This window comes from Leucopleurus acutus (assembly GCF_964270905.1).
Source record: "Leucopleurus acutus genome assembly, chromosome: 14".
Classification (NCBI taxonomy): Eukaryota; Metazoa; Chordata; class Mammalia; order Artiodactyla; family Delphinidae; genus Leucopleurus; species Leucopleurus acutus.
In genome coordinates this window covers 85,283,215-85,306,205 of record NC_139156.1, presented here as the reverse complement: position 1 = coordinate 85,306,205, position 22,991 = coordinate 85,283,215, and the positions used below count along the sequence as shown (strand labels likewise).

At 42.8% G+C, this 22,991-nt stretch overlaps 1 protein-coding gene across 1 annotated transcript in view; it reads right to left on the bottom strand.

Moving 5' to 3' along the window:
- The window catches only part of FMN2 (formin 2), a gene marked incomplete at both ends in the record, with an annotated part of 325,661 nt that overhangs the window by 180,420 nt on the left and 122,250 nt on the right, over positions 1-22,991 (bottom strand). The window contains 3 exons of the mRNA XM_082854885.1: positions 16,479-16,623; positions 18,165-18,432; positions 18,628-20,212. Coding sequence (XP_082711011.1) covers positions 16,479-16,623; positions 18,165-18,432; positions 18,628-20,212 — 1,998 coding nt within the window. The remainder of the gene's footprint in view (positions 1-16,478; positions 16,624-18,164; positions 18,433-18,627; positions 20,213-22,991) is intronic.

Genomic DNA, 22,991 nt, shown 5'->3' with positions numbered 1-22,991 from the left:
CTGCTTCACGTGTCTGTTCAGCACACAAGTTAAAAACACAGAGGGCCTTAGATTTTGCTTTCAATCCTCTTTCATACATAAGGACTTGAGGGAAGAAAAATCCTCTGAAGCTTCCACTGGTACAGGTGGCAAACCAGTTTATAATCAAAGTTAAACCAATAGCGGACGTAACCCTCACAAACACTGTCCCGGAATGTCCGCGGAAAAGCCAGTGGGTCTCCTAAAGGGGTTTTCATTATGTTCCCAGGGACCATGTTCCTAAAGAGAAAAATCAGTCCATAGCTTTAGCATTTTCATCAAAAGAAAAAAGACATCAATTTCTCCTTCAGAGGTGAATGGACTCTTGCCTATAAAACCGTTTTGTTCTGTAAGTCAAAAACAAGCTTATACTTTTGACGATACACTTTTGGGGAGGTTACCTTTAAAGATTTTTAAGCTTGAAAAAATTATTTACACAGAAAATTATAGTCTGGCATGATTATTCTATGGGTAACTGGAGCTACCTGAAAAATATTTACTTTCTCATAAAATAAGATTTTTACTGGTAATTACATGAATAGGAAATTAAGACTCAGAATTCGCACTGAAATCCAGAGCTGCAGCTTCCCCACACCCTCTGCACACTGGTTACTGTCTTTCCTTTGAATTCCAGCCGTCCTAGTACATGTGAAGTGTGTCACATGGTGGTGTTGAGTTTCATTTCTAGTCACATCTTTGCCCATCTTTCAGTCAGGCTGTGTTGTCATCATTTCATCGAGCTGTAAGAGTTCAACACATATTCAGCATATTAACCCCTGATCAGATACGATTTGCAAATACTTTCTCCTATTTTGGGGGTCATCTTTTTTATTTTCTTGATAGTATTGTTTGCAGCACAGATATTGTTCATCTTGATGTTGTCCAACTGGTCTATTTTTTTCTCTTGCCATATGTACTTTTGGAGTCTATCCAAGAAACCACTGCCCAACCCATGGTCATGAAGATTTACTCCTATGTTTTCTTCTGAGTTTTATAGTTTTAGCTCTTATGTTTAAGTTTATGATCCATTTTGAGTTAACTTTTGTTCACAGTAGGAGTTAAGAGGTACAAATTCATTTTTTTGCATGTGGATGTCCAGTTGTCTCAGCACCACTTGTTGAAAAGACTTATCCTTTGCCCTTGAAATGTCTTGGTACCATTGTCAAAAATCAATAAACCATAAACAACACTATTTATTTCTGGGCTCTTAATTCTATTCCATTGACCAATACGTCTATCCACACTGTCACACTGTCATAATTACTGTATCTCTGTAATCACTGTGTAATCAGGAAGTATAACTCCTCCAACTTTATTCTTCTATATCGTTTTGAATATTCTGAACCCCTTGCATTTTCATATGAATTTTCAAGATTGGCTTGTCAATTTCTGAGGGGGAAAGGCAGTTGGGATGTTGTCTAGACACGGTGTTGAATCTGTGGAACAATTTGGTGGTGTCTTCCATCTATAAATACAGTGTGTCATCCTGTTTATCTGGATACACCTTAACTTTCTTCAGGGTCTTCTAGTTTTCAGTGTATATCTCTTAGACTTCTTTTGTTAAATTTATACCCAAGTATTTTATTTTTTTGATGCTATTATAAAGGAAATTGTCTTCCTAATTACATTTTTCACAGTGTTAATTGCTAGTCTCTAGAAATAGAATTGATTTTTGTACACTGACACTATATCTTGTTCAACCTCATTGAATTCTTTTATTATTTCTAATAGTTTTTTAGTGGATTCCTTAGGTTTTTTATATACAAGATCATGTCACCTACAAAGAGAGACATCCCAATCTAGATGCCATTTACATATTTCCTTTTCTTGCCCAACTGCCCTGATGAGAACTTCTAGCACATTGTTAAACAGAATTGGTGAGAATGTATATCCTTGTCCCCTTCCAGATCTCAGGGAAAACATTCAGTCTTCCATGTGAGCTGTGGGTTTTTCACAGACGCTCTCTATCAGGTTGAGGAAGTTCCCTTCTATGCCCAGCTTCCTTCATGTTTCGATCATGAAAGGCTGTAGGATTTTGTCAAATGCTCTTTCTGCATCTATTGAGATGTTCACAGGGCTTTGATCCTTTGTTTTGTGTATTACAGTAATTGATTTTCATAGATGAAACCTTGCATTCCTAGCATAAATCCCATTGGCCATGGTGTATAATCCTTTATACGTTTTGCTGGATTCAGTTTGGTAGCATTTGGCAAGAATTTCTGTCTATATTTGTATAGGATATTGGCCTGTACCCTTTTTTTTCTTATGATGAGTTTGCCTGGTTTTGATAGCAAAGTGGTCTCACAGAATGAGATGGGATGTGTTCCCTCCTATTTCAGTTTTTGAGATTGTGAATGACCAGTGGTAATTCCTCTTTGAATGTCTGATATAATTCACCAGTGAAGACATATGGGACTGGGTTTTTCTTTGTGGGTAGTTTTCTCTTACTGATTAAGTCTCTACTTTCTATTCAGATTTTCTATTTCTTCCTGAGTCAGTTTTTCTAAGAATTTGTCCATTTCATCTAAGTTAACTAATGTGTTGTCATATGATTGTTCATAGTACACCATTATCCTTTTTTATTTGTATAAGGTCAGTAGTGTTGTCTTTTCTTTTAGTCCTGATTTTAGTAATTTGAATCTTCCTATTTTTCATGGTCTAGCTAAAGGTTTGTCAATTTTGTTATCTTCTCAGAGATCCAACTTTCAGTTACATTTACTTTCTCTATTATTTTTCTATTATTTATTTCATTTATTTCCACTCTAGTGTTTATTCTTTCCTTCTTTCTACTTGCTTAGGGCTTACTTTGCTCTTCTTTTTTAGTTTTTTAAGGTGGAAGGTAAGATTGATTTCAGATATTTTTTTCTTTTTTAATAAGATATTTACCACTATAAATTTCTCTGAGCACTGATCTACTTGCATAGTACTAAATATATTTAATATATTGTTATATATAAAATATGTATATATTTATATACAATATAAAATTTAATTTATTGTGATTTCACCTATATTCATTTCAAAGTATTTTCTAATTTTTCTTGTGATTTCTTTTTTGAATCATTTGTTATTCAAGGGTTTAATATTTACAGATCTGAAAATTCCCCAAATTTTTTACTGATTTCTAATTTAATTCCCTTGTGATCAGAAACCACACTTTGTTTTTCAATAGTTTTATATTTATTAAGGCTTTGATCTCCTCAAATTTATTAAGGCTTGTTTTTTTGTGTGTCCTAACATATGGTCCATCCTGGAGAACGTTCTACAAATGCTTGAGCAGTATGTGTGTTCTGCTGATTCTGCAGATGCTGAGTGGAATGTTCTATGTCTCTTAGATCTAGTTTGTTTATACTGTTGTCCAAGTCTTCTATTTCCTTGTTTATCTTCTGCTTAACTTTCTATCCATTACTGAAAGTGGGCTATTGTACATAGCCCACTTACATACATACATAGTATTAATTTCTCCCTTAAATTCTGTCAGTTTTTACTTCATGTATTTTGGGACACTGTTGTTAGATGCCTACATGTTTAGAAATCTTCCTGGTAGATTGACACTTTCATTATTATGGAATGTCCCACTTTACCTCTGCTAACATTTCTTTTAAGTCTATGTTGTGTGATATCAGTATAGCAACTCCAGCTCTTTTATGGTTGTTTAAAGTTGTTCTTTTTACTTCCAACCTATTTGTATCTTTGAATCTGAAGTATGTCTCTTATAATAAAATATATGCTTAGATTTCTTTTTATCCAATCTGATAATGTCTGCCTTTTGAGTGGATTATTTAATACATTCACAGTTAAAGTTATTATCCATATGGTTGAATTTATATCCACTATTTTTCATTTTGTTTTCTGTATATCTCATGTCTTTTTTGTTCCTCTGTTCTTCCTTTATTGCCTTCTTTTGTAATGGATGGATACATGGATTAAGTGGATATTTAATTCCTTTAGTGATTTCATTTTATACAGTATTTGAGTCTTCTTAGTGGTTGCTCTAAGTCTTACAATATTTATCTTAATTTACCAGAATCTACTTCATATTTATACTGACTTGATTCCAGAAACATAGAAACTTCACTCCTCCATACATCCATTCACTCACCACCTGTTTATGTTATTACTGTTACACATACTGTCTGTGATTTTTATATGGTACAAACTGTTATCAATTTATGTAAGTATATGTCTTTCAAAGAAGTTGAGAGAGGGAAGGAGAGAGATATATTCATACAGCTTGTTATATTCACCTTCTTATTTACCCTTTATTGTTCTTTTCACTGTTTTCTGTAGATTCGCACGCCACATGGTGTCACTTCCTGACTGTAACACAACTTTTGTTTCTACTAGTTTCCTTTGTTCTCAAATATATTTCATTTCTGGGTGTCACAGGCTCAACAACATACAAACTGTTTTATGCAGTTATTTTTAAGTCAGTCAGAAGAATCAAGGAGAAGAAATACACAAAATACACAGTATTTTGTGTAGATGAAAATTATGTTTACCAGCAGTGGGGTGTGTGCGTGTGCACGTGCACACATGTCTGATGTAATTTACCTTCAGACTGAAGAACACCCTTTTAGTATTAGAAGGCAGGTCTGGTAGCAAGAAATTCTCGCAGTTTTTGAGAATGGCTTTATTTCACCTTCATTTATAAACCTTGTTTTGCTAGATGTAAGATCTTGGTTGGTCGCTTTCATTTCAGCATTTGAATATGTCATCCCACTGCCTTCTGGTCTCCGCTAGTTCTGGTAAGTCTGCTGCTAACATTGCTGCAGTTTCCTTGTATGTGATGAGTTGTTTCTCTCTCACTGCTTTCAAGACTTTTTCCTTTACCTTTGGCCTTCCACATTTTGACTAAGATATAACTAAGATCTCTTTGTATTTGCCTACTTGAAGTTCACGAAACTTAGATGTGTATATTAGTGTTTTCATCAAATTTGGGAACTTTTCACCCATTACAACTTCTAATAATTTTCTGCACCTTTTTCTCTCTCCTCTCCTTCTGATACTCACATTTCATGTACATTGGTCACTTAATGGTATCCCACATTTTTCTGAGGTTTCAACTTCCTTTTTTTCTGTTTTTCAGACTACATAGTCTCTATTGATTTATCTTCAAGTTTGCTGATAGTTTTTTTCCGCCACCCGTCGCAAACCAATTGTTCAACCACTTAGTGCTTTTCTTGTTTCATTTTGGTTATTGTACTTTTCAGCTCTAGATTTTTTAAATAATTTATTTTTACTGATATTCTCAATTTGATGAGACATTATCATCATACCTTCCTTTATTTCTTAGAAACTGTTTTCTTCAGTTCTTTGGAGACATTTAGAATGGTGCTTTGAAGTCTATTTCTGTTAAGTACAACACATGGGCCCTTTTGAACAAAGTTTTTGTTGCCTGTTCATTTGCTTCCCTGTATATGGGTCACGTTTTTTTGCTTCCTTGTATGTCTCATCTATTGTTGTTGAAAACTGGACATTTCAGATAACATAACAGCAGCTCTGGGTACGGACTTTCTCTTCTAGGCCCCAGAGCTTATTGTGTTTGTGTTTGCTGTTCATTTGCTCAGTGACATGGTCAAACCCGCTCAGGGAAGTCTGTGCCTGCTGCAGTGTGCTACCTGACCTTCCTGCACACACGCTTCCCCACGTTTTTATCTAAAGTGAAAGCTAAAGAGTGTGCTTCTGCTCCTTTAACCACTTAAAACTTTACCCTTAACCACTCTGTGGGTGAGATAACAGGGCACGCCTTAGAGCAGGGATCCCTAAACCCCCTTACCGGTCTGTGGCCCACCAGGAAATGGGCCACACAGCAGGAGGTGAGCGGCGGGAGAGCGAGCGAGGCTTCATCTGTGTTCACAGCTGCTCCGCATCGCTTGCATTACCACCTGAGCTCTGCCTCCTGTCAGATCAGCGGTGGCATTAGATTCTCACAGGAGTGCGAACCCTACTGTGAACTGTGCATGCAAGGCATCTAGGTTGTGTGCTCCTTATGAGAATCTAATGCCTGATGGATGATCTGAGGTGGAGCTGAGGCGGTGATGCTAGCACTGGGGAGCGGCTGCAAATACAGATTATCCTTAGCAGAGAGGTTTGACTGCACAGAGACCATAATAAATCAATTGCTTGCAGATTCATATCAGAACCCTATCAGTGAGTAGCAAGTAACAATTAAGCTGCATCTGGTGGCAGGCTTCATAGTGGCAAGTGAGTTGATGTACTTCAATTGTACAGCTGCATCTGGTGGAAGGCGTGAAGTCAGAATCCGACACTTATTTTAGTCCGCGTGTGTCCCGCCCATTATTTTATTTACCACTTCCGGCCGTGCCTCTTTCCTGCACTGCGCACTTGCTCAGTCATAGTTTTCGTAAGCCCACAAGCTAACTCTAGCCGAAATGAGTAAAAAATAAACATCACTGGAGAGCTTCTTTGAAAAGGGGGAAAGACCCAATGATGAGACAACAGAAGACTCTAAGACTGCCAATGAAAAGAAAGTTGCATTTAAAAGAAAATATCAAGAGTCATACTTAAATTATGGGTTCATTGCAACAGGTGATTCACATTCTCCAAGCCCGCTTTGTATAATATGTGGTGACTGGCTATCCAACGAAGCCATGAAACCTTCAAAATGGCTTCGCCACATGGAGACCAAGCACACTGCATTAAAAGACAAGGCTTCGGATTTTTTCAAAAGAAAAAAGAACGTGAACACAAAGAACAGAAGCGATTATTGAAGGCCAGCACTTCATCAAATGTATCTGCGCTGACAGCATCATTCTTAGTGGCTGACCGCATTGCTAAAGCTAAGAAGCCCTTTACTACTGGAGAAGAGTTGATCCTGCCTGCTGCTAAGGACATTTGCATGAACTTTTAGGAGAGGCTTCAGCTCAAATTGTGGCACATGTTCCTCTTTCGGCTAGCACCATAAGTAGATGAATTGATGAATCAGCAGAGGATATTAAGGCACAATTGTTAGAGAGGATTAGTGAGTCTCCATGGTACGCCATCCAGGTTGAAGAGTCTACAGATGTTGACAACAAGGCAACAATGTTTGTTTTTGTGCAACATGCTTTTCAGGTGGATGGGCCTGAGGATATATTATATGTGCACTTTTGTTGCCAACCAACACCAGAGCTGCAGAACTATTCCCAGTCTTTGAATGATTACATATCAGGGAAACTGAATTGGTCATTTTGTGTCGGTATATGCATGGATGGAGCAGCTGCCATGACTGGACGGCTTTCTGGTTTCACTACTCTGGTCAAAGAGGTTGCTTCTGAATGTGAGTCTATGCACTGTCTCATCCATAGAGAAATGCTGGTTAGCTGAAAAATGTCACCTGTTAACAACGTTTTGCAGGATGTGATTAAAATTATCAACCACGTTAAAGTACATGCCCTTAACTCACGTCTGTTCATGCAGCTTTGTGAGGAGATGGACGCAGAGCACACACGTCTTCTCTTATACACAGAAGTGAGATGGCTTTCCAAAGGTAGATCACTGAACAGAATTTTTGAGTTACGAGAGCTGCTCCAGAGATTTCTTACAGAAAAACAGTCACCACTGGCAGCACAGTTCAGTGACACAGAATGGGTGGCAAAACTTGCTTACTTGTGTGACATATTCAACCTGCTCAACGAACCCAATCTGTCACTTCAGGGGAGAAAGACAACTGTATTCAAGTCGGCAGATAAAGTGGCTGCATTCAAAGCCAAACTGGAATTATGGGGGTGACGAGTGAACACTGGGATTTTTGACATGTTTCAAACATTAGCAGAGATTTTGAAAGAGACTGAGCCAGGGCCTTCTTTCTCCCGGCTGGTGCATGATCACCTATCTCAGCTTTCAAGAGTTTGAGCATCACTTCCCAACCACAAAGACACCCGAACTGGGAAGGAATGGATCCATGACCCATTTGGGAATAAGCCAGGTGAAATCGACTTTGTCTGTGCTAGAAGCGGATCAACTGCTCGAGATCGCAAATGACGGTGCCCTCAAAAGTATGTCTGAGACAACTTCAAATCTCCATACGTTCCGGATTAAAGTAAAGGTGGAATACCCTGAGATTGCCACAAAAGCACTGAAAAGCCTGCTTCCGTTTCCAACATTCTATCTTTGTGAAGCATGGTTTTCTGCAGTGACAGCAACCAAAACGAGTTTATGAAGTACAGTGGACATAAGGAACACACCTTGGGTATCACTGTCTCCCATCCCTCTCAGATGGGACCATCTAGTTACAGGAGAACAAGCTCAGGGCTCCCACTGATTCTGCACGATGGTGAGTTGTATAATTATTCTATTATATATTACAATGTAATAATAATAGAAATAAAGTGCACAATAAATGTAATGTTCTTGAGTCATCCCCAAACCATACCCCCACCCCGGTTCGTGGAAAAACTGTCTTCCACGAAACTGGTCCATGGTGCCAAAAAGGTTGGGGCCTGCTGCCTTAGAGGGTATTTACAGAATTTTTTCCCCACATTGAGCCAGGAACTAATAACTTGGGTCTTTTCTAATTGCTCCTGAAAAGTTGCAGTCTTGGGCATGCACACAGCCTTCAGGTTGCCAGACATGACGGACTTTATTTTTAAGTCCTGTCCCCAGGTCAATATTTGCACAAAGGTGTGTTTAAGACACTTGTGCAATGAAGATTCCACTCAGTTCTGATGAGTCTGATGAGGTTTAGGGACACTGTCCCGGTGCCCGTGCCCTGTCCTGATGGCTCCTGAGTGGGGGCAACGTGCACGGCCTTCCTGACATCCAGGGCTGACTGTGATCCATGGACGGCCCTTCTCGGCTATTTCCCTAGTTCTCCGTGGTTGCCTGGAACAGAGCTTCTGGAACAGGGGACTGAGGAGAGTAGAGATGCCAGTTTCCTACCCTCCCAAGGAAGGGCCACAGCCACAGACAGAGCCTGTCCAGGCTGCACACACCAGACGCTAGAATGGAGCATCTCAGGGCTCAGACACTGTGGGTCTCGCTGTCCTAACCGAGTTTCAGGAGGTCTTCTTGAGTGGGTGTTTCTCCATTTCCTCTGTGCGCTGAGGACAATTTCCAGAGACTTTAAATGAGTATTTTTGTTATAATTCTCACCAGTTAAATTGTTGTTTTGCTGGGAAGAGGACCTGTCAAGCTGCTCGTCTGTCAGTCTAGAAGGCCCATCTCCAAAGAAATTTTTAACGTGATATTTCAGATGGAGTTTCAAGTTTAGTAATTTTAAAAATTCACTTATTAACAAAACCAAAAAATAAGCAGAAATGTTAGAAATCTTCCATTATGAACATCGTTTTGAAAAAGAAACATACATTTACTTGTATTTTGGTTTAAAGAAAAAAGGTTTGGGACTTCCCTGGTGGCTCAGTGGTTAAGAATCTGCCTGCCAATGCAGGGAACAGGGTTCGAGTCCTGGTCTGGGAAGATCCCACATGCCGTAGAACAACTAAGCCCGTGCGCCACAACTACTGAGCCTACGCGCAGCAACTACTGACCCCACGTGCCACGACTACTAAAGCCCATGTGCCTAGAGCCCGTGCTGTGCAACAAGAGAAGCCACCACAGCGAGAAGCCCGCATAACGCAACTAAGAGTAGCCCCCCGCTCACCGCAACTAGAGAAGGCCTGCACGCAGCAATGAAGACCCAACACAGCCATAAATAAATAAATAAAGCGTTTAAATAAAAAAAAAACAGAGATATAAATAAGAACATTAATTTTTCTTCTAAGTCTTAAATTTGTGCCCCCAAATAACTGGGAACATTTTTCAGCTTAGGTCACAGGAGGTACAGTGGGAACAACCAGTCTACTGTCAGCAGCATCACCTCCCACGGGCAAAGGCGGGAGCTATCATAATGGTAACTGTGTAAGTCAAACGAGAAATAAAATTCTCCTTTGCTCTCGGATAGTCCAGAATCCTGCCGCTGTCCATGGTATAGAAACGTACATTCCACCATGTAGCACCAAGACATCAAAATTAACTTCAGGTCTAATTTACCTAAATTCAATTCTCACTCTTATGTCTAATGAGAAAAACCTAAAGACTTTTGCTGAAAGATGAGAAGGACACACATTCAGTGAAGGGAAATATCCGTCAACAGCCCATGTCCGCATCCCTGAAACCATCAGACAGGAGCTCCCCGTACACAGAAGCCTGTTGCTCTACCGGCTGATTTTCTAGGGTTTTAAACAAGATGCAGGGAAATCTCTGCTTGCGGTGCTACTTTCAAAATCCATCCCTTATTCCTCTGTACATGTCTGAATGAAATACATTCTTCAAGGCCCACTTCAAGCCTCATCTCCTCCAACAGCCTCACCCTAAGTCCAGCTAACTCGCTCCATTTCAGTCCTGACCATGAGCAGCACCCAATGTGACCGGAATGGTTAGTGCTGGCTCTCCCTGGCATGGCTGCTGCTTTTCTTTGCTGCACTCCCGGCTGAAATGGAGAAACACTGTTCCCATCAGATCAAGAAAGGGATGCAACAGTGAACGTAATTTGTGCCCCCCTTCCCTCCAGTTTTCTGGGTTCTCCACACTAGCAATACTGAGAAAACACTCTCCCTTCATCTGACCAAAAATCTTTCCTCACTTTTGCAAGGATGAGTTTTAGTTTCCATAGATAATCATAAAAGGTAATGAATCTCAAGTATATTTTCCAAGCAACCCTTTTTTCAATGTCTATGGATCATAATAAATAAAACACCCCAGACATTAAAAATTAATACCCTTTTCTAATATACCTAGTCCAACAAAATCTTAATATCATCATAGTATGCAAATATGAAGTCCAAAAGAATTAAACTTCAGCATCATGATTAAATTTGTGCAATTCCAAAGTACAATTAATCAGATATAATTTTCCCAATACATCCAGCAAGGTCAAGGATCATTAGTCTAATTATATTTCCTTTTTATTATGTCATTAGGCTTTTTGATTATTTGTTTTGTAGCCATTTACTTACAAGTATAAAAATAATATTTTGACCAAAAGAAAATTTTTTAAAAAGAAGTTATTATTGTTACATTCTTTGAGTTGACTGGGTATGCTCTACAAATAATTAGAGAAAAAGCATCTCCACAGAAAGTAATGAATCATTCAACATCTAAAACAAACCTAGGATCCACAAAACGTATGTTCTTCTAACTATAGCCTTGTATATTGATGTGGTTTTCTACATAAATACACTTTTAAGGCTTGCAATAGAAATGTATTCTATTATTGGTAAAAACAAACATCCTGTTAAAAATTACAAAGTACCAAATGTTTATGATGTATTCCCCAAAACAGATCTAAATTGTCTTATTATAAGATATTTGGTATTTCAGACATTATTTTAGGTCTACGAGACAAATAGAACCATCCAATCAAAACACACCCTTGCCAGCTACGACAGGAAAACTTAACACCAGTACAGACAACTAGACTTATACCTCTCAGATGATCATTCAGGCCATCAGCCTGTAAACACTGAAATATCAACTGATTATGATAAAACATATTTTTTAATCTAAAGATAAATATTTGCACTTAGTACAAGTCAAGCAGAGATTCACAGGTAAAATACATACCCTTGTTTTATTTTCTGACCAACCAATCTTACGATAGTACTTAAGGTACAGCTCACACGTTTTCCCAGCGCCCCAACATAGTAGGAAAAATCATTTTAATGGCAATTACTATTTCACGTAAGAATACTTGGAGGCGTTACATTACACACTCCCACACAGGAACATTTAAGTAATGAATGCTTCTTTTCCCATTGTTATTATGAAGTTTTACAAAATACAAAAAAAGGCTTTTTAGAAGTTAGGTCAGAAAGCACAGTGGCAAGATCGAACAAAATGCCAAATGTCTTTTATTAACTCCCCTAATAATAAGTAGCAGATTTAACTATCTATTTTTCTAATCATATTTCCAGAAGCTGAAGCCAAACAAATATTTAACTATCATGAATTCTTTTTCTCCCCCATTCTTTGGGCAGAGCATTTTAATCTGATAAATAGAACAGAAGAAACCCAGGAAGAAATTCATTTGTTGCATTAAATGGTTATATAAATGGCAATTATGTATTTAAAAAGCAAAACAGATTCTTTGGGGCTTCCCTGGTGGCACAGTGGTTGAGAGTCCGCCTGCCGATGCAGGGGATACGGGTTCGTGCCCCGGTCCGGGAGGATCCCACGTGCCGCGGAGCGGCTGGGCCCGTGAGCCATGGCCGCTGAGCCTGCGCGTCCGGAGCCTGTGCTCCGCAACGGGAGAAGCCACAGCGGTGAGAGGCCCGCGTACCAGAAAACAAAAAAAAAAAAAACAGATTCTTTTCATTCACTCTTGTTAAGTTCTGTGTGCAAATTTATATTGTGGGACGCATGTTCCTTTACACACCTTTTAAGGATTATTAGACATTTTTGACTTAAGGGATATTTTACAGAGACGTCCCTTTTGGTGGAATCAAAACTATCTCCACTCAACATTTGGTGGGTTTAACCACAGTGGCTGTACCTCCACCTACTATTTATTTGTCACACAAGCAAAAGGCCCTCATTTTTACTGCTTACAAAAGCTTATGTGTCTAAGGCTCACATCACTCTGATAAATTTTATTTAATTGGGCAAATGTCATATTTGGTGGTATCATAGTTTATGTACTTATCAAAGTCTGTTAAAATACAGAAAAGGCTTTAAAAATATATCCACACACAATTTTATAAACGTAACTAGTCATTTAAATATGGAACACATATGAAAATCAGTACAAATTCAGATTCTTTTCAAAAAGGATCTATTCTAGTCTTCTTATAAATCCCATCCCACACTTGCCCTCATCTATAATATTTCACATCCACACCTATGGCTAATGATGAGGAACACAGGCTCTGCAGCCAGACGGCTGGGTCTGCACCCGAGCTCTGCCCCTCACTGCGCTGGGAGCGTGAGATCGTGCCTGCATCTCAGCTTTGTGTGCTGTGCACCAGGGATATGGGGTTTCCCTCACAGGATTAGGGGGTGGGATGAGCTAGCTTGGGGCTGCGCAGACAAGGACCACGCACCTGCAGGCTCTGCGGCGGCCGGGGCTGCTGCCATGATCCCCGCTGGTACTAGTACTACTGCTGAAGCTGCTGCTGCTACTGCTGTTTCCCAAAGTATCTCTGCTCGGACCTCATCTGACACTGGATTAACTAGAAACCTCTTTGTCAGGGAATTCCTACTGTCAAGATCACTCCAGTGTAAATTCTCCCACTTCCCTGCTCATAAGCTTGGGTTAATTTAATCTTTCCTTGGACATGAAGATCCTGAGGTGACTTAGGGTCACTCTCAACATTAACAGGCACTGAACTCGCCTGTGAGACGCAAGACATGGGTCACCACGCACTCGCTCTGGGACGTTCCTTAAAAATTGGCAAGTGCGTGTGTGTGTGTGTCATGTTTCAAACAGGGACCTCATCTTCCTCTTGATTCCGTGGGTGACAGGGTTGTTGTTTCACCAAGTGAGCAGTTCGATATTTAATTCTGACCTATAAGCATCACGCTCATTTGCTAAAGGAGAAGTACATGAAATCATAGTCTGATAAAACTATACCTTCTCAGCGAATCTCCTTATGCTTTCATAACCTCACAATGAAGACCGGTATGCTAAGACGTAGGCACACAACTTAAATACAGGTTCCGTGAAAAAATAAGGAAAGCTCTGTGTTGGGTTCCCTGGAGGACAAAGGGCTGAGAGACACCAGACATGCCTCACTGCAGCCACTCCAGAGTCCAGAGAGCAGCCCCTTCTCTTTATGCCACAGAGCAAGCTGTCCAGGTGTGGGACCTCTGTGGTCACACAGAAGACATATCTCCGGAGAGAGCTACTAAAGGCCAGTGCACCCAGCCACAGACTTTCAAGAAGAGGACAGATCACAGAAATACTATCTAGCTCTATTAAAGTATTTGGAGAACCCAGAGCTCTTGGCTTCCACCGTGTGTGAGAAGAGCGGCTAGAAAAACCTCCATAAACACAGGTTATAGCATCAACGGCAACCAGTCTCACTCGAAATCAGGGTCCACCTATACAAGGGCAACCACAGGTCAGTGGTTTGGACTGTGCAGGTCCGCTGACACACAGAGTCTTTTCAGTAGTAAATACTGCAGCACTACATGAGCTGAGGGTGGTTTTGTCCATGGATGTGGAACCTTGGATATGGTGGGACCCCGAATACGAAAGGCTGATTATAATTTGTAGAGATCTTGGATTGCACAAAAGTTGGTGCCCCAAGTCCGTGTTGCTCAGGGCTCAGTGTGCTTGCAGGCATATGGAAAATACGTTTTCCTTAAACGAAATTTTACATGTCTCAAGTAGTTGGAATGGGTAAGTTTTTCTTCCAAATACAACAGAGTTAAATAAAACTGGCTTTCTTCAGCCATCTAACACTTTGTAGCAGATTTTTCTCTTACCAACATACTGGAAAAATTACTTTATCTCTCCCAAAACAAACCTGAATAGCAGAACTGAGTACAAGACCCTGGCCAAGGATATGCTGACAAGCTCATCAGGAGTCAGGATGGAGACTGGTCCACAAACCCTCTTTAAGCTGCAGGTCAATAGCTGTGTCACCACCAACGGGTGCAAATGACAGCACTGGCAAAGGCTCATACCCACAGTTTACTGATGGGCTCACGACAGGGTGAGGCCACTGTGCAGACATGACACTGCACATGATGGTCGTGTGGAAGGGGGCCATCTCATGCCAGCTACCTGAATCTGAAGTCTTCATGATTTGTACAGAAATCTTATTTCAGTAGGCTTAAAAACTGAATACTACGTCAAAAAAATCATGAAATCGTATACTTGCAGGTAACATGCGGCAGCTTCCTCATCTCTGTTCATTTAACAGAAAAAAAGTGGTGACAGGAGATATGGAGGGCGTGCTTGGCATTCTGGAGAATTTCATCCCTAGACTAGTGACGTCCGCATCACCCCTGCCCTTCATCACATGACAACCCCGCTGCCTAGCTCTACCCGGCCTCTGCGCTCCCTGCCCGTATTCCCCACCCAGACAGCTTTCCCATTTCTGATACGGTCCATGGGAAGAGGTGTGATGACTCAGCCTACAGGTACTATATGCAAACATGCCGTTTAGAACATTTACCTCTGCCAGAAAAACGTGGTTTTCCATTTACCTTTATTCCATTGACAAAGCCACCTTGGCGATATTGCTTATTTTGAGATGAGTTATTTTCTGGCTTTTAATCACTACTGGGTATAGCCACTGATATGTATAAAGCCCTCCTCCTCTAGCCAGCTGCCTTATTTGTTAAACAAATATTTATTCAGTGCCTTTTCTGATCTAAAGTCTCCAGCAACCAGCTGTGTCATCATAAGTGGTTCTGAAAAATGCAACTGCATCACATTTGGGTTTGCATCATCGTCAGATTAATAGAGATGCCTGTGGTGAGGCTGCCCCCATCTCAGCTAGAGGTTCCGTTCAAACCCACCCCTCCTGGCTGGATTCCGCAGCACCCATCTGGGGGCAGCTGTCTGCTTCGAAATAAATATGGATGGAAATATCTCTGGGTCAGACTTCTAGCTACAACTTCCAGGTCAGTAGCAAAAGTTCACAGAATCACATCACCCCTTAGTTGCCACTCGCCTGGGGAAGCTGTGCCAGCTTCAGGCCTCATTTCTCTCTATTTGTTTCACCCAAAAAGACGGAGCTGCCCACCATCCCCCGCTTCAGGGTGAAGGATGGGCACCAACAGCATTACCTTCCTTCTGGTTTCATTATTCTAAGACTTTACTACACTTTCCTGAAAGGCTGCCTTGAGAAATTTACAAAATCATTTCACAATCAAGGTCACTGGCTGGATCAGTGGAAAAACATTGCATGAAAATGTTTTCCTCCAAATGCACTTTTCCTTATCTTTGGGACTCAGGTGTCACAGGATAGATCAAAAGTGCTGACACAGAATGGAGATGTTGGAACTGGATACAAGAGTCTCTTCCCTGTGTCAAGTGCAAGGTGACTGTTTAGCTGGGTTCTGCAGGGCATCCACTCAGGTATTACAATAGCAACAAAATACCAAACACATGACTGGTTACTAAGGACTGGATTTCTTGCTTGCTTTCATTTGCTCACTCTTACCTTTCTTTCCATCCATACTAGCACTAATATGGATTTCAATCAAGTGACAGTTTGTTTCTAGACAACTAATTCTGGAAACAAACAATTGGTGAAATTTTGGAAATATGTATCATGAAGCTACAAATAAAGTAGTCAGAGCATGATCACTTGGTGGAGGTGATTATTTGTTGTTCTATCTGGGAAAGTCTTACTTAACTTCATGTTCTAAAATGCTAACCTCTGCTACCTGCTTACAGACTGTGGAGGGTACACAGCCCAGAAAACAATGTGAATGTTTTTCTCTAATGAAAGTTCACACTTATGCCCAAAACACTGTCCAACTTCAGAAAACACATGAGTACTCACTTGTTTAGCCTTGGTCTTTGTGATGGTGTCAGAAATCGGTTTCTTCCTTTCCTTTACAGTAGTTTTAGAAAATAATTCCTCAAATTCATGACAATCTATGGATGGCTCTTCAATTTTTTCCCAAATAAGTGAAGCACTGGAGTCTCTAAAGTTAAGCAAAAGACCCATGAGAGAGCCATCAAACCGAACTGCAGGACATTACAGTGAGCAGGGACAGATGGGGACAGAGAGGACAGAGGCATCAGAGGAGCAGGGATAGGACGGCAGGCAGCAGAGGACGGAGGGAGATCGGGGGGAAGATGCTCTTTTCTGTACAATCACCATTTGCTTAATCAACGTGATGAGAAACAGCATCAATACAGAATGAGACATTTGCCTGGAAAGAATCATTTCCAGGAATTCTCAGTCATCAAGTCGCCATATAAAAACATAAAAGGAGAGCCCCTCTCTGTACAGCTCTCAAGGCAGGAAATGTCTGATATCTCACAAACCCAACCTGACCCATCAGCTTGGGTTATTTGTGGGTTGAAAATAAATCACTTCAGGCCCACAGAGGCACTTTCGTCTCCCCACCGCTGCCCATCACTGCATGTCACCTGTGACTGTGGAGTCATGTAGTGCCACCTAAAAAGGGGAGATCCATTCAAAAAAAGCAAGACAAAAAGAACTTCATATACTGCATATGGATAAAATGAGTTTGGGGCACATTTGGAAATGATGTCTCGGCACATAGAAGTGACCCAGCAAATTACTCAGAGAATGAGCTGCAAAGTCAGAAGTAGTCAAAATAGATAGGTTCCTCTCCCACTATGATTCAGTGAAGAGAAAATTAATATAAGAAATGAAAATGAACCTGTTAAATACCCTATTCTAAATCTGTGCCACATCATACACACACACACACACACACACACACACACACACACACACACACACACACACACACAATTCAAAGAGTCACGAGAACTTGGGACAAGGAAATCCAGTGAAATTTAAAGGGCATTTTTTTCTCCCACTGGCGCATTCCACAGCCATGTCCCAGTACCGTCCCAGGGGTCGGGGAACCAGGTTATGGACCATCCATGGATAAGTAATACACCAGCAGCGTACCTGCTAGGAGGCATTCTTTTACAAATATCATATATTTTATAAAAATCATATAAGTTTGTGATTTTATGACCTCACAGTGTTGCATATCATCTACAGAAGTGCCATGAAATGCTCAGAACTAAGTCATTTCACACATGGGGTGTGGATGTGTGTATTTTTGTGTAGCACATTTCTGAATAGTAAAACAAGACCATGCCTTCAAAAGGATGAAGAAAACATCCTCAAGAGTCAGTCTGTCTATGGATTTGATTTACTTTCATGAGCTATTTATCAGAGTGAGGTTCTGCAATGTGGAAAGAGCATGTATGCTAAGAAAAATATATCCCTCTATCTATAAAAGTCAATCAAAAACTATATAGACAGAAATGTGTATATTGATTCATGTCATTTGTTTTATTCCTTTGATACTTCTGGAAAAAAGTCTAAAATTGCTTCACTAAATACTGATGTAATCGCCTACAGACAAGTCTTACTTCTATTTATTTTATTCTTACTCATTTTTCTCCAGAGTTTTAAAGGAAAATACTTCCCTCGTATTGACAATATTATGCAAAGATGAGCCCCTGTTCATGTTACCTTTTACTGTGCAGTTGAATTCTCGTCCAATACAGAGGCTTCATCGGCCGACAAGGTTCTATTGGCTGCTTCCTGCTGCCTTTGTCCTGGTTCAACCCGAACCCAAACAAGCCAGCTGGCAACGGTGGAGGAAGAAATCCACACGCCTGCAGTGTTGGTGAAGTGCTACTCCCAGCTTGTGGTGGGAGAGCAAGGCCGGATCCAGGAAGCAGAGGGGGTGGGGGGGGCGGGGGGACACCTGTTCCAGGAGGGAGAGGAGGGGGTGGGGCTAGAGGAGGTGGAACCCTCACACCTGGCAAAGGAGGAGGGGGGGCAGGAGGAATTCCTTCACTGGGAATAGGGGGCACAGGAGGAATTCCCACACTGGGAAGAGGGGGGGCGGGAGGAATTCCCTCACTGAGAAGAGGGGGGGCGGGAGGAATTCCCACTCTGGGAAGAGGGGGGGCGGGAGGAATTCCCACACCGGGAAGAGGGGGGGCGGGAGGAATTCCCACACCGGGAAGAGGGGGGGCGGGAGGAATTCCCACACCGGGAAGAGGGGGGGCGGGAGGAATTCCCACACCGGGAAGAGGGGGGGCGGGAGGAATTCCCACACCGGGAAGAGGGGGGGCGGGAGGAATTCCCACACCGGGAAGAGGGGGGGCGGGAGGAATTCCCACACCGGGAAGAGGGGGGGCGGCAGGAATTCCCACACCGGGAAGAGGGGGGGCGGCAGGAATTCCCACACCGGGAAGAGGGGGGGCGGCAGGAATTCCCACACCGGGAAGAGGGGGGGCGGGAGGAATTCCCACACCGGGAAGAGGGGGGGCGGGAGGAATTCCCACACCGGGAAGAGGGGGGGCGGGAGGAATTCCCTCACCGGGAAGAGGGGGGGCGGGAGGAATTCCCACACCGGGAAGAGGGGGGGCGGGAGGAATTCCCACACCGGGAAGAGGGGGGGCGGGAGGAATTCCCACACCGGGAAGAGGGGGGGCGGGAGGAATTCCCTCACCGGGAAGAGGGGGGGCGGGAGGAATTCCCACACCGGGAAGAGGGGGGGCGGGAGGAATTCCCTCACTGGGAAGAGGGGGAGCGGGAGGAATTCCCTCACCGGGAAGAGGGGGGGCGGGAGGAATTCCCACACCGGGAAGAGGGGGGGCGGGAGGAATTCCCACACCGGGAAGAGGGGGGGCGGGAGGAATTCCCTCACCGGGAAGAGGGGGGGCGGGAGGAATTCCCACACTGGGAAGAGTGGGGGCAGGAGGAATTCCCACTGTGGGAAGAGTGGGGGCGGGCGGAATTCCTACTGTGGGAAGAGGGGGGACGGAAGGAATTCCCTCACCAGGCAAAGGTAGGGGAGGGGGTGGCAGCATCTCTGGACCAGGCGGAGGAGGAGGTGAGGGGCACGGTGGGCTGGGAAGTGCAGGCTCAGGCACGACATGGGGTGGGGTCCGTGGAGGAGCCACGGTGCCCAGACCAGGCATCTGGTGGGAGAACTTGGGAGACAGAGGCAGTGCAGTAGGGATGTCATGGCTGTTTTCAGAGGAGGGAAAAGCAGAGTGCTCGTGGCTGGTTTCAAACTCCGTGTGAAAATAAGGATGGGAAGGCTGTGAGCTCGCCTGTCCTTGACTGTCAGACCAGGGCGGTGACGTGGGTGGTGGAGCCTGGAGGGATGGATGTGCATCGAGCTGAACTGATATTCGCCTTGGAGACACAACCAAAGAAATCTCTGCGCTGAACTTGTTCTGAGGTCCGGGAGGTGAGGACAGCCCGGCTGAGTCTCCACTCGTGGCCTCAGGCAGGGCACCCATGAGAGGATGTGTCAGTGTCCCACCCTCCTCTGTCGGGGACGTCTGGATGGACTTTGCCTGTAAAATCCTTTCATGCCCTACTTCCTTTTCTCCCAAACTGAGAGCTCGCAGACACGTGTCTCCAGAGGTGGCCGCCTCCAGGTCTGCAGCCGGGTACTGCTTCTCTAGCTCAGCTATTTTGGTCCTCAGATCCTCAATGGTCTGCTCCAGCTGCTGAATGACAGTGGCCTGACCCTCAGATTTCATGTCACAAACTTCCTGAGGGGCAACAGAGACATCACAGTTAAATATAAAATAAGGAATACTCAAAATACCAAAAACTGGTCTTACAAAATTAAGCAAAATGTATTTGTTTGTTATAATACTTCTAAATGCTCCCTCCATGGAAAGACACTATTACTACTTCCACTGGTCCCTGCTTTTCCATCCTCGGATTTCAAATTAGTTTACACACGTGACCATGAAGTCCGAAGGCCCCTGTCTAATCTTCGAATGAAATCATGGAAGACCGGCAGACCGCTGAGAAGAGGGAAGAAGAGACTGAGTGACAGACCCACATAATGCCACCATAGGCTACTCTCTTCCTGCCCAGTAACATCTGCTACTAGGACGTTCCCTAAAGACATTTTAAATCCTGAGTTTTACAGTTAATCACAACCTTTAAAAGGTAATCTCTAAGAGGTGGAGAAGTGTCCCAGAGAGAGCTACAATATGTGAGCAGGGATTGCGAGCTTGGGAGCCTGAACCAAGATGGCGGAGAAGAAGGACATGCTTTCATTCCCTCTTGTGAGAACACCAGAATCACAACTAGCTGCTGGAAAATCATTGACAGGAAGACACTGGAACTCACCAAAAAAGATACCCCACATGCAAAGACAAAGGAGAAGCCGCAATGAGATCGTAGGAGGGTTGCAATCACAATAAAATCAAATCCCATAACTACTGGGTGGGTGACTCACAGACTGGAGAACACTTATACCACAGAAGTCCACCCACTGGAATGAAGGTTCTAAGCCCCACGTCAGGCTTCCCAAGCTGGGGGTCCGGCAAGGGGAGGAGGAATTCCTAGAGAATCAGACTTTGAAGGCTTGTGGGATTTGATTGCAGGACTTTGACAGGACTGGGGGAAACAGAGACTCCACTCTTGGAGGGCACACACAAAGTACTGTGTGCTTCAGAACCCAGGGGAAGGAGCAGTGACCCCATAGAAGACTGAACCAGACCTACCTGCTGGTGTTGGATGATCTCCTGTGGAGACGGGTGGTGGCTGTGGCTTAACGTGGGGATGGGGACACTGGCAGCAGAAGTTCTGGGAAGTACTCCTTGGCGTGAGCCCTCCCAGAGTCTGCCATTAGCCCCAAGAAAGAGCCCAGGTAGGTTCCAATGTTGGGTTGCCTCAGGCCAAACAACCAACAGGGAGGGAACCCAGCCCCACCCATCAGCATACAAGTGGATTAAAGTTTTACTGAGCTCTGCCTACCACAGCAACACCCATCTCAACCCACCACCAGCCCCTCCCATCAGGAAACCTGCACAAGCCTCTTAGAGAGCCTCATCCACCAGAGGGCAGACAGCAGAAGCAAGAAGAACTACAATCCTGCAGCCTGTGGAACAAAAACTACATTCACAGAAAGGTAGACAAGATGAAAAGGCAGAGGGCTATGTACCAGATGAAGGAACAAGATAAAACCCCAGAAAAACAACTAAATGAAGTGCAGATAGGAAACCTTCCAGAAAAAGAATTCAGAATAATGATAGTGAAGATGCTCCAGGATGTAGGAAAAAGAATGGAGGCAAAGATCGAGAAGATGCAAGAAATGTTTAACAAAGACCTAGAAGAATTAAAGAACAAACAAACAGAGAAGAACAATACATTAACTGAAAGGAAAACTACACTAGAAGGAATCAATAGCAGAATAACTGAGGTAGAAGAACAGATAAGTGACCTGGAAGACAGAATGGTGGAATTCACTGCTGTGGAACAGAATAAAGAAAAAGAATGAAAAGAAATGAAGACAGCCTAACAGAACTCTGGGACAACATTAAACACAAAAACATTCCCATTATAGGGGTCCCAGAAGGAGAAGAGAGAGAGAAAGGACCCGAGAAAATATTTGAAGAGATTACAGTTGTAAACTTCCCTAACATGGGTAAGGAAATAGTCACCCAAGTCCAGGAGGTGAAGCGATTCCCATACAGTGTAAACCCAAGGAGAAACATGCCGAGACACATAGTGATCAAATTGGCAAAAATTAAAGACAAAGAAAAATTATTGGGCTTCCCTGGTGGCACAGTGGTTAAGAATCCGCCTGCCAATGCAAGGGACACGGGTTTGAGCCCTGGTCCAAGAAGATCCCACATGCCACGGAGCAACGAAGCCCGTGCACCACAACTACTGAGCTTGCGCTCTAGAGCCCACGAGCCACAACTACTGAGCCCACATGCCTAGAGCCTGTGCTCTGCAACAAAAGAAGCCAGCGCAATGGGAAGCCCGCGCACCACAACGGAGAGTAGCCCCAGCTCACTGCAACTAGAGGAAGCCCACGTGCAGCAATGAAGACCCAACACAGCCAAAAATAAATGAATTTTAAAAAAATTATTGAAAGCAGCAAGGGAAAAATAAAAAATAATATATAAGGGAACTCCCATAAGGTTAACAGCTGATTTCTCAGCAGAAACTCTACAAACCAGATAGGAGTGGTATGATATACTTAAAGTGATGAAAGGGAAGAACCTACAACCAAGATTAGGCTACCCGGCAAGGATCTCATTCAGATTCAATGGAGAAATCAAAAGCTTTACAGACAAGCAAAAGCTAAGAGAATTCAGCACCACCAAACCAGCTCTACAACAAATGTTAAAGGAACTTCTCTAAGTGAGAAACACAAGAAAAGAAAAGGGCCTACAAAAACAAACCCAAAACATTTAAGGAAATGGTCATACAAACATACATATCAATAATTACCTTAAATGTGAATGGATTAAAAGCTCCAACCAAAAGACACAGGCTTGCGGAATGGATACCAAAAAAAGACCC